The sequence below is a fragment of the Zeugodacus cucurbitae genome, unplaced genomic scaffold (assembly GCF_028554725.1).
Source record: "Zeugodacus cucurbitae isolate PBARC_wt_2022May unplaced genomic scaffold, idZeuCucr1.2 ctg00000019.1, whole genome shotgun sequence".
Classification (NCBI taxonomy): domain Eukaryota; kingdom Metazoa; phylum Arthropoda; class Insecta; order Diptera; family Tephritidae; genus Zeugodacus; species Zeugodacus cucurbitae.
The window spans coordinates 165794-179200 of NW_026530832.1; the positions used below are offsets into that span (position 1 = coordinate 165794).

The 13407-nt window shown below is 34.9% G+C and overlaps 1 protein-coding gene across 1 annotated transcript; it reads right to left on the bottom strand.

Annotated features, from left to right (window-relative positions):
* Window positions 1-10259: 10259 nt before the first annotated feature.
* Window positions 10260-12158, bottom strand: LOC128923619 (glutamate dehydrogenase, mitochondrial-like). Its single transcript, XM_054235859.1, is given in 5 exon segments — window positions 10260-10472; window positions 10526-10942; window positions 11009-11313; window positions 11375-11662; window positions 11858-12158. Coding segments are annotated over 5 exon segments (1524 nt in total).
* Between the last annotated feature and the right edge of the window lie 1249 nt (window positions 12159-13407).

Genomic DNA, 13407 nt, shown 5'->3' on the forward strand with positions numbered 1-13407 from the left:
ATGACTTGATATATTCATATTTTGGCTGCCCATTCGCTCAGCTATCTCGTACTGAGCAGCGAGGAATTTCTTCATTTGCTCCCAAGTGGGCATTACTCTTCTATCGTCAAGTGATTGCTCCCATCGTAGTACCGCAGCCTGAGGGAGTTTTTCTGTACAGATAGTTACTATCATATGGTCCCAATATTCTACGGGAGAATTTTGTGTTTTTAACACTGACAGGCAATTAGTCACTGTCGAGTAAAATTTTTGATATTCCTGGCTGGATTCTTGTTTAATTTTTGGATAATGTAATATAGTTTTTATAGGGTTTTCTATCATTACCCTTTTATTTTCATATCTTTGAACTAGTGCATCCCAAGCCAGCTTAAAATTGTCGCCATTTACATCGAATTGCTTGACGATAATGCCTGCTTCCCCTTGTGTCTTGTACCTTAGTTGGAATAGCTTTTGTGCTTCTGCAAGTCTAGGATGGTTTATGTAAAGGGCTGTGAACATGTCCCGGAAGGACGGCCATTGTTCATAACATCCAGTAAAAACTTCAGTATCACAAGTTGGTACATTTAGATACATGCCTTTATCTAGGTCTTCTTTTGTTGTTGTGACTTCTCTGGGAGGGGGAGTAGTGGCGCTATTTGGCCTTAATACATTTAACTGTTCGCTTATCATTCCCTTTATTATTTCTTTATGACCACGGCAATTATTTAATTTGGCTGTCGCCGAAGCTTTTATGTTTTCTGGGAGTTCAGTGTCGTCAGCATCAATTACTGTATCGTACGCTGCCAGAAGGCGTGCCCATATTTCGTGGACACTTTCGAGTTTTACTTTTAAAACCGATTCCGTGGTGTCAGCAATAGGGGAAGCTTTGAATTGCGTGCAATAGTTTATAAAAGTATCACTTTCAGTGATGAATCTTGATAGTAAAGGATCTTTTGATCTTTTTTGTTTTACACTCTGCTTTGAGCGTGTAGCTTCTGCAGGTGTGTTTTGTGGTTTATCTTCATCAGCCATTTTCGGAATTTGTAAAAATTGACTTGATTTAGATTCTTTTGAGTCTGTGCTCATTTAGAATTGAAAATTTGATAAGATAAATTGTTTGTTGTTAACTGATAGTGTTAACTGATAAATCTCGAAAACCGAAACTCTTTTTGGAAATAAGAGTTATTAAAATTATTAAATTTGCTAAAATACGCGTTAATCGTTTTTGTTGACCGCACGTTTGTATTTACTTGCGATTTTATATTTATATTATATATTACGGACTTATCCGTATGTCCTTGTATATTAGCGCTCGTAAAAGAGGTAAAGAAGGTCAGTAACCTTTGTACATATGTGTGCACGCTATGTGCCTATTTATGTGCATATGATATGCTGAATTGGTTGGTATACAATCCTGCTTGTTTTTTGTAATACAAAGAACAAGGGGTATTGTTGTAATAATATTTGCCTATACGGACTTAAATTGTTTATATATGTACTTTTATATTATAATACTCTTACCAGCTTATACGTGTATTTTGTATTTTAACCGTGTTTTTTTTTTTTTTTTTTAGAAAAAATTATATGCTCGCTTTTTTTTTTTTTTTTTTGATTTATTAAGATTTTTATATTTGCATATACCCGGATGTAGGGTGCATTACCGCGTATGCAAATGAATACCGTGTATCTGTTTGTGTAGATATGTATACTTATATTAGCGCGATAAGAAGAGAGCGAGAAAAGAAAAGTGAAAATGTGAAGGTGATTAACCTCTGCACATGTGGATATATGAGTTAATATGTTTCAATGTAATAATTTGTGTTTGAATGTTTGTTTATTTGTATTAGTAAGTACTAAGTTATGTTTGTTGCCTTTATGTATATTAAACTTATGGTTTTGATAAGTGAATATGTAAATATGTATGTTTGAAATTGTTCTCTTTGCTATGGATTTTTTGTGCCTTTTGCTTACCTATTTTATGCAATCCTGCTTACTGTTTGAAAAAACAGAAGGGGTATTGCTTGAAAGTTTTGCAAGTAAATACTTGAATATAATTTGTTGGTTTTCTATTTTTTATAGGTGTGTTTGTGTACAAAAGGGTAAGCATATAAGGCCGGAAATGATTACCTTATGTTTTTATATAAATATATTGATTATATAGTTTAGCAAACTGTTTTTTATTCCCGTTTTGGAATCGCTCAAACGGATTATATTGGTTTTATATCTGATAAAACCGTTTGATATCATACATATTTACATATGTTAACAAAAATGGAAAGGACTTACTTTGTCTCGCCTCAAGGGGTTTTTGGGAGAATACGTATGTAAAATTGGATAATTTTGTAGTTATTATCCCCTGCTTTGTTTTAGTTTCCTCCTGTGTTTAGTGATCCTCTACTCCAATTTCCTCCTGTGTTTAATGTTCTTTCCTAATTTCCTCCTTTGTTTAGTGTCCTCTTGCTCCCGTTTCCTCCTTTGTAGATTGTTTCAATATGACTTCGTTGCTTTATTGTGTGATTATATTTTTCTAATTATTTCGCGCCCGATTTATATTTTAAATTTTTGGTGTTTTTATAGTTTTCATTTTATAGTTAGAACGCGCCCGATTTCTGTTTTAAATTTTAGTTTCGCGCGCGTTTGAATTTTATTTTGTTTAACATCTATGTAATTTTTTTGTTTGTTTTTTTCACAGCATTAAACATATATGTATTTTTATTATATTTTTGTTGTTTTGTATTTGTATGTAAAAGGTCGCAGAACAATATAACTTTACAGATTTTAATTATTTTTGTAAATTTTTTTTATTTTATTTATTACTATTTTTTTTGTTTTTATAAAATTTAGTTATATTTAAATATGTATGTTTTGAATATTTGCACTGCACATTTCTTTATTTGGTAAATATTTTATTTTATTTATATCTGTACCTTTTTGTAGCACAGTGTATACTATATACATATGTATATACTGTATGTACCTTAAATAATATAGGTCACTGCACTTGCTGTTTCGCGAAACCGGTTTTTGGCACAATTTTGTTGTTTGGTTTTCTTTTTTGTTTGATTTTGTTTGTCACTTGTATAATTTTTATTATTTTATTAAACACTTTTTCACATATATGTATATTAATTTTTTTATATTTATTTAGCCACAGTGCCTTTCTATCCGGCTCGAAGGACCATGAACAATATTCTCACCTTATTTTCCTGTAACCTTATGTCACCTTCTTTAATGAAAAGCGAAACGCACTCAATTCGGTAAGAATTATAACAATATTTATTTAGTTCAATCTATATAATTTGAAGAATTTATATATATATTTTAACAAATGTTGCGATGAATGGTTATATTAAATATTAAACGTGGTATAACAAAATCTAAAACGTTTAAAGGAAACCGGGAGATGCTGAGCGATCGGCTGATATCTACGAAAGGTGGCGCGAGATCCTTTCTCGTTCCTTTTTGTTGAACTTTTGTGCTGAGTGGTGTCATCATGTTGATGTATGTGTATGTTTGTGTGTGTGTGTGTGGTGTTCTCTCTCGTGATGAGGTGAATGTAACATATCAGTGTGGTGCTTTTGATTATGTGGTGATTGGTGTGTTTCTGTGTGGTGAAATGATTTGGCTGTGCGTCTTCCTTCAGACTCATTTAGCCAGTACCATATTACCAAAAACAGAAAAACAGATATAAGGGTACCAAAAACAGAGGTAAGTGGGTAGGGGTTTTGTTTTTTAATTGTAAAACTGTTGCTGTCAAGAAGCCATTTTGTTTGTGTTTGTGTAAAGAAATATTTATTTAAAAATTGAAGAAAAATATACAAAAGGATATTACACTTTGGATCTTATAAATATATAAATGTAAAATTTGTAAAAATAAATAATCGCCAAGCGACTTCAGACGCATTCTGTAATTATTGTTGAGAAATGCCCTCCATTTCTAAGGCTCGGAAAATCTTAGAAATCGAGTAAATAAAGGCAGCGGTGCGTAAATCATTGCAGAGACCGAATTCATTGGCCACAATCTTAATGCCTGCCCCCGCAGTTTCCATAACTGTTTGTAGTCCTGCGTCTACAATATCCGCCTCCTTCGTACAGTCTCTTATGAGCTTTAACTTTTTGTTTGGCTTGAACTTATCCTAAATAAATAAATTAAAAAAATTCATATTAACAAATTAACTTATTTGCACGGTGGTCAAAGTTCACTTACCTCGCACTCATTCATGGAGTTAAAGATCTCGTTGATTATGGCTTTCTCGCGTTTAACATTCATTTTGCCATAAGATACATGATTGATATTATTTAAGTACTCAAAGTAGGATACCGTTACACCGCCAGCATTGCAAAACAAATCCGGTATAATGAGTACATTCTTTTTACGTAATATTTCATCGGCAGCTGGCGTCGAAGGACCATTAGCGCCTTCTAAAATCATCTTGGCTTCTACACTGTTAGCATTTTCGACAGTGAGAACCTTTTGCGTAGAGCAAGGCATTAGTATATCGCATTTTTCACCCAACAAACTGCCCTCTTTTTCGGTGGCTTTGGTATAGCCCTTGATTGATTTATTATTTTTTGCATAATACTCCATTAAGTCCTAAGTATATGAAGAAAATTAAAAAAATATTATTATGGAGATATTTATTTCCAATACGCCACATACCTTTGGATCTATGCCATTCTCATTTACTAGAGACACGTCAAATTCTTGAACACCGATCAGTTTGGCACCGGCTTCCACTACAAAAACGGATGCATGGGAACCGACATTGCCAAACCCTTGTACGATCACGGTTTTATCTTTCCAACCAGTCTTCCAGCCTAATAAATCCATCCAATCTTTATCCATAATAAAACATTCAGCCGCCTTAAATAGACCACGTCCCGTGGCGGCGGTGCGACCATTTATACCGCCTATTTCTACTGGCTTACCAGTCGTGATGGCCAATGCATCTACATCGTTATAGCCTAGAAGAACAATTTATTTGTCTATCAAGACGTTTTCTAATATTTCATAAAAAAAAATTACCAAAAGTTTTAATATATTGATCCACCAACCAACTCATCTCGCGTTGGCTGGTATTCACATCTGGTGCCGGTACATCTATACCCGGACCTATCATATTGCGACGTAATAGCTCCATTGTATAGCGACGCGTAATTGTTTGCAATTCTTGTGCAGTATACTTCTTCGGGTCGATACGTATGCCACCCTTGGAACCACCAAACGGTACATTCACGCAAGCCGTCTTAAACGCCATCAGATAAGCCAAAGCGCGTATCTCATCGGCGTCGACGTCCATGGCAAAACGTATGCCTACAAAAGAGGAACGGATATGATCAGTCAGTTATATATATCATGCTAGACATCAGCAGTTGAAGCATTGAAAAGGAAGAACATTTTCTTGAAACACACAACTACATGCATATATTCTAGAAAATTCGTTGAGAAATTTTTTGAATATACCAGCTTTTCTAGAAAAATAATAGCCAATAATATAATTGAACCCACCGCCTTTGAGTGGTAATCTGTGTCTAGTGTGGTGTGCGCGATAGCCGGTGATTAGCTCGTAATTGCCATCACTTCTTATTATAGGGAAGGTAACTTCCAATAGATTTGTAGTGCAGCCCATCAATTTAAGCATGGCGGAAACACGTTGTTCACGCTGTTCCTTCTTCATGTAAGGATACTTTTCCAGCTCCTTTATCATTATCGGCTCCATTAGCTGAGCGGCCGAGTGATAATAATACTCAACCATGTGTGCAAATGGTGGGTCTTTGTCTTTATTGATTTTTTCCAAATGCTTGGGCATCACGTGCTTTTCACGCGTAGCTCCAAGTCCGGTCCAGTTTAAAACTGTCTTCGATAGTGAAGATCGTAAAAGTTTACCATTTAAAAGGAAGGACATATTGCCTTGCGATAATGCAATCCCAGTTATGATTTTTTTTGTGTGTTTTTGTAAGAAATTTTTTGCACTCACTTTTTCGGCAATTATTTTGGTATCCGCTGATTTTGTTGTATATTGTATATATACAATTGTATTACGAATATATAAATATTCCACAATATTCAGTAAGAAAATATTTTTTGTTTATTTATTATTTGCGTCAGGTTTTTTTTTGTAATTATTTTCTTCGAGAACAAATTCAAATCGCTCCGTTCAACACAACTGTTCTTATGAAAATCTCAATATCAACTGAACTGAGAAAAATAAATTTGACAATATTGACTGTTTATGTTTTGAAGTTTTGATTTTTTCTGTTGAAAATATGTTAATGTTAATGTTTTTTTAATGTTAATTATTTTATTCTGGCAAAAATTTTGGATTTTGGGGATCGTAAAAAATGACGAATAATGCATAATAACCCCTACCCACTTACTACGCTATTTTTGGTGCATTTGGTGGATGGATTTTTGGTACCATTCACCACTTTTTTGGTGCATTTTGGTGCATTTGATGCATTGACGCGTGGTGAAAACCCGATTTTTTCACGGCGCGCAAATGGGGTTATACAGGTCGTATGAGTACCATATTACCAAAAACAGAAAAACAGATATAAGGGTACCAAAAACAGAGGTAAGTGGGTAGGGGTTTTGTTTTTTAATTGTAAAACTGTTGCTGTCAAGAAGCCATTTTGTTTGTGTTTGTGTAAAGAAATATTTATTTAAAAATTGAAGAAAAATATACAAAAGGATATTACACTTTGGATCTTATAAATATATAAATGTAAAATGTGTAAAAATAAACAATCGCCTAGCGACTTCAGACGCATTCTGCAATTATTGCTGAGAAATGCCCTCCAATTCTAATGCTCGGAAAATCTTCGAAATCGAGTAAATAAAGGCGGCGGTGCGTAAATCATTGCAGTGGTGAATGCCACCAAAATTGGCGTAGTAAGTGGGTAGGGGTTTTTTTTTTTTAATTGTTAAACTGTTGCTGTCAAGAAGCCATTCTGTTTGTGTTTTTGTAAAGAAATATTTATTTAAAAATTTAAGAAAAATATACAAAAGGATATTACACTTTGGACCTTATAAATATATAAATGTAAAATTTGTAAAAATAAATAATCGCCAAGCGACTTCAGACGCATTCTGTAATTATTGTTGAGAAATGCCCTCCATTTCTAAGGCTCGGAAAATCTTAGAAATCGAGTAAATAAAGGCAGCGGTGCGTAAATCATTGCAGAGACCGAATTCATTGGCCACAATCTTAATGCCTGCCCCCGCAGTTTCCATAACTGTTTGTAGTCCTGCGTCTACAATATCCGCCTCCTTCGTACAGTGTCTTATGAGCTTTAACTTTTTGTTTGGCTTGAACTTATCCTAAATAAATAAATTAAAAAAATTCATATTAACAAATTAACTTATTTGCACGGTGGTCAAAGTTCACTTACCTCGCACTCATTCATGGAGTTAAAGATCTCGTTGATTATGGCTTTCTCGCGTTTAACATTCATTTTGCCATAAGATACATGATTGATATTCTTTAAGTACTCAAAGTAGGATACCGTTACACCGCCAGCATTGCAAAACAAATCCGGTATAATGAGTACATTCTTTTTACGTAATATTTCATCGGCAGCTGGCGTCGAAGGACCATTAGCGCCTTCTAAAATCATCTTGGCTTGTACACTGTTAGCATTTTCGACAGTGAGAACCTTTTGCGTAGAGCAAGGCATTAGTATATCGCATTTTTCACCCAACAAACTGCCCTCTTTTTCGGTGGCTTTGGTATAGCCCTTGATTGATTTATTATTTTTTGCATAATACTCCATTAAGTCCTAAGTATATGAAGTAAATTAAAAAAATATTATCATGGAGATATTTATTTTCAATACGCCACATACCTTTGGATCAATGCCATTCTCATTTACTAGAGACACGTCAAATTCTTGAACACCGATCAGTTTGGCACCGGCTTCCACTACAAAAACGGATGCATGGGAACCGACATTGCCAAACCCTTGTACGATCACGGTTTTATCTTTCCAACCAGTCTTCCAGCCTAATAAATCCATCCAATCTTTATCCATAATAAAACATTCAGCCGCCTTAAATAGACCACGTCCCGTGGCGGCGGTGCGACCATTTATACCGCCTATTTCTACTGGCTTACCAGTCGTGATGTCCAATGCATCTACATCGTTATAGCCTAGAAGAACAATTTATTTGTCTATCAAGACGTTTTCTAATATTTCATAAAAAAAAATTACCAAAAGTTTTAATATATTGATCCACCAACCAACTCATCTCGCGTTGGCTGGTATTCACATCTGGTGCCGGTACATCTATACCCGGACCTATCATATTGCGACGTAATAGCTCCATTGTATAGCGACGCGTAATTGTTTGCAATTCTTGTGCAGTATACTTCTTCGGGTCGATACGTATGCCACCCTTGGAACCACCAAACGGTACATTCACGCAAGCCGTCTTAAACGCCATCAGATAAGCCAAAGCGCGTATCTCATCGGCGTCGACGTCCATGGCAAAACGTATGCCTACAAAAGAGGAACGGATATTATCAGTCAGTTATATATATCATGCTAGACATCAGCAGTTGAAGCATTGAAAAGGAAGAACATTTTCTTGAAACACACAACTACATGCATATATTCTAGAAAATTCGTTGAGAAATTTTTTGAATATACCAGCTTTTCTAGAAAAATAATAGCCAATAATATAATTGAACCCACCGCCTTTGAGTGGTAATCTGTGTCTAGTGTGGTGTGCGCGATAGCCGGTGATTAGCTCGTAATTGCCATCACTTCTTATTATAGGGAAGGTAACTTCCAATAGATTTGTAGTGCAGCCCATCAATTTAAGCATGGCGGAAACACGTTGTTCACGCTGTTCCTTCTTCATGTAAGGATACTTTTCCAGCTCCTTTATCATCATCGGCTCCATTAGCTGAGCGGCCGAGTGATAATAATACTCAACCATGTGTGCAAATGGTGGGTCTTTGTCTTTATTGATTTTTTCCAAATGCTTGGGCATCACGTGCTTTTCACGCGTAGCTCCAAGTCCGGTCCAGTTTAAAACTGTCTTCGATAGTGAAGATCGTAAAAGTTTACCATTTAAAAGGAAGGACATATTGCCTTGCGATAATGCAATCCCAGTTATGATTTTTTTTGTGTGTTTTTGTAAGAAATTTTTTGCACTCACTTTTTCGGCAATTATTTTGGTATCCGCTGATTTTGTTGTATATTGTATATATACAATTGTATTACGAATATATAAATATTCCACAATATTCAGTAAGAAAATATTTTTTGTTTATTTATTATTTGCGTCAGGTTTTTTTTTGTAATTATTTTCTTCGAGAACAAATTCAAATCGCTCCGTTCAACACAACTGTTCTTATGAAAATCTCAATATCAACTGAACTGAGAAAAATAAATTTGACAATATTGACTGTTTATGTTTTGAAGTTTTGATTTTTTCTGTTGAAAATATGTTAATGTTAATGTTTTTTTAATGTTAATTATTTTATTCTGGCAAAAATTTTGGATTTTGGGGATCGTAAAAAATGACGAATAATGTATAATAACCCCTACCCACTTACTACGCTATTTTTGGTGCATTTGGTGGATGGATTTTTGGTACCATTCACCACTTTTTTGGTGCATTTTGGTGCATTTGATGCATTGACGCGTGGTGAAAACCCGATTTTTTCACGGCGCGCAAATGGGGTTATACAGGTCGTATGAGTACCATATTACCAAAAACAGAAAAACAGATATAAGGGTACCAAAAACAGAGGTAAGTGGGTAGGGGTTTTGTTTTTTAATTGTAAAACTGTTGCTGTCAAGAAGCCATTTTGTTTGTGTTTGTGTAAAGAAATATTTATTTAAAAATTGAAGAAAAATATACAAAAGGATATTACACTTTGGATCTTATAAATATATAAATGTAAAATGTGTAAAAATAAACAATCGCCTAGCGACTTCAGACGCATTCTGCAATTATTGCTGAGAAATGCCCTCCAATTCTAATGCTCGGAAAATCTTCGAAATCGAGTAAATAAAGGCGGCGGTGCGTAAATCATTGCAGTGGTGAATGCCACCAAAATTGGCGTAGTAAGTGGGTAGGGGTTTTTTTTTTTAATTGTTAAACTGTTGCTGTCAAGAAGCCATTCTGTTTGTGTTTTTGTAAAGAAATATTTATTTAAAAATTTAAGAAAAATATACAAAAGGATATTACACTTTGGATCTTATAAATATATAAATGTAAAATTTGTAAAAATAAATAATCGCCAAGCGACTTCAGACGCATTCTGTAATTATTGTTGAGAAATGCCCTCCATTTCTAAGGCTCGGAAAATCTTAGAAATCGAGTAAATAAAGGCAGCGGTGCGTAAATCATTGCAGAGACCGAATTCATTGGCCACAATCTTAATGCCTGCCCCCGCAGTTTCCATAACTGTTTGTAGTCCTGCGTCTACAATATCCGCCTCCTTCGTACAGTCTCTTATGAGCTTTAACTTTTTGTTTGGCTTGAACTTATCCTAAATAAATAAATTAAAAAAATTCATATTAACAAATTAACTTATTTGCACGGTGGTCAAAGTTCACTTACCTCGCACTCATTCATGGAGTTAAAGATCTCGTTGATTATGGCTTTCTCGCGTTTAACATTCATTTTGCCATAAGATACATGATTGATATTCTTTAAGTACTCAAAGTAGGATACCGTTACACCGCCAGCATTGCAAAACAAATCCGGTATAATGAGTACATTCTTTTTACGTAATATTTCATCGGCAGCTGGCGTCGAAGGACCATTAGCGCCTTCTAAAATCATCTTGGCTTGTACACTGTTAGCATTTTCGACAGTGAGAACCTTTTGCGTAGAGCAAGGCATTAGTATATCGCATTTTTCACCCAACAAACTGCCCTCTTTTTCGGTGGCTTTGGTATAGCCCTTGATTGATTTATTATTTTTTGCATAATACTCCATTAAGTCCTAAGTATATGAAGAAAATTAAAAAAATATTATCATGGAGATATTTATTTTCAATACGCCACATACCTTTGGATCAATGCCATTCTCATTTACTAGAGACACGTCAAATTCTTGAACACCGATCAGTTTGGCACCGGCTTCCACTACAAAACCGGATGCATGGGAACCGACATTGCCAAACCCTTGTACGATCACGGTTTTATCTTTCCAACCAGTCTTCCAGCCTAATAAATCCATCCAATCTTTATCCATAATAAAACATTCAGCCGCCTTAAATAGACCACGTCCCGTGGCGGCGGTGCGACCATTTATACCGCCTATTTCTACTGGCTTACCAGTCGTGATGGCCAATGCATCTACATCGTTATAGCCTAGAAGAACAATTTATTTGTCTATCAAGACGTTTTCTAATATTTCATAAAAAAAAATTACCAAAAGTTTTAATATATTGATCCACCAACCAACTCATCTCGCGTTGGCTGGTATTCACATCTGGTGCCGGTACATCTATACCCGGACCTATCATATTGCGACGTAATAGCTCCATTGTATAGCGACGCGTAATTGTTTGCAATTCTTGTGCAGTATACTTCTTCGGGTCGATACGTATGCCACCCTTGGAACCACCAAACGGTACATTCACGCAAGCCGTCTTAAACGCCATCAGATAAGCCAAAGCGCGTATCTCATCGGCGTCGACGTCCATGGCAAAACGTATGCCTACAAAAGAGGAACGGATATTATCAGTCAGTTATATATATCATGCTAGACATCAGCAGTTGAAGCATTGAAAAGGAAGAACATTTTCTTGAAACACACAACTACATGCATATATTCTAGAAAATTCGTTGAGAAATTTTTTGAATATACCAGCTTTTCTAGAAAAATAATAGCCAATAATATAATTGAACCCACCGCCTTTGAGTGGTAATCTGTGTCTAGTGTGGTGTGCGCGATAGCCGGTGATTAGCTCGTAATTGCCATCACTTCTTATTATAGGGAAGGTAACTTCCAATAGATTTGTAGTGCAGCCCATCAATTTAAGCATGGCGGAAACACGTTGTTCACGCTGTTCCTTCTTCATGTAAGGATACTTTTCCAGCTCCTTTATCATCATCGGCTCCATTAGCTGAGCGGCCGAGTGATAATAATACTCAACCATGTGTGCAAATGGTGGGTCTTTGTCTTTATTGATTTTTTCCAAATGCTTGGGCATCACGTGCTTTTCACGCGTAGCTCCAAGTCCGGTCCAGTTTAAAACTGTCTTCGATAGTGAAGATCGTAAAAGTTTACCATTTAAAAGGAAGGACATATTGCCTTGCGATAATGCAATCCCAGTTATGATTTTTTTGTGTGTTTTTGTAAGAAATTTTTTGCACTCACTTTTTCGGCAATTATTTTGGTATCCGCTGATTTTGTTGTATATTGTATATATACAATTGTATTACGAATATATAAATATTCCACAATATTCAGTAAGAAAATATTTTTTGTTTATTTATTATTTGCGTCAGGTTTTTTTTTGTAATTATTTTCTTCGAGAACAAATTCAAATCGCTCCGTTCAACACAACTGTTCTTATGAAAATCTCAATATCAACTGAACTGAGAAAAATAAATTTGACAATATTGACTGTTTATGTTTTGAAGTTTTGATTTTTTCTGTTGAAAATATGTTAATGTTAATGTTTTTTTAATGTTAATTATTTTATTCTGGCAAAAATTTTGGATTTTGGGGATCGTAAAAAATGACGAATAATGTATAATAACCCCTACCCACTTACTACGCTATTTTTGGTGCATTTGGTGGATGGATTTTTGGTACCATTCCCGATTTTTTCACGGCGCGCAAATGGGGTTATACAGGTCGTATGAGTACCATATTACCAAAAACAGAAAAACAGATATAAGGGTACCAAAAACAGAGGTAAGTGGGTAGGGGTTTTGTTTTTTAATTGTAAAACTGTTGCTGTCAAGAAGCCATTTTGTTTGTGTTTGTGTAAAGAAATATTTATTTAAAAATTGAAGAAAAATATACAAAAGGATATTACACTTTGGATCTTATAAATATATAAATGTAAAATGTGTAAAAATAAACAATCGCCTAGCGACTTCAGACGCATTCTGCAATTATTGCTGAGAAATGCCCTCCAATTCTAATGCTCGGAAAATCTTCGAAATCGAGTAAATAAAGGCGGCGGTGCGTAAATCATTGCAGTGGTGAATGCCACCAAAATTGGCGTAGTAAGTGGGTAGGGGTTTTTTTTTTAATTGTTAAACTGTTGCTGTCAAGAAGCCATTCTGTTTGTGTTTTTGTAAAGAAATATTTATTTAAAAATTTAAGAAAAATATACAAAAGGATATTACACTTTGGATCTTATAAATATATAAATGTAAAATTTGTAAAAATAAATAATCGCCAAGCGACTTCAGACGCATTCTGTAATTATTGTTGAGAAATGCCCT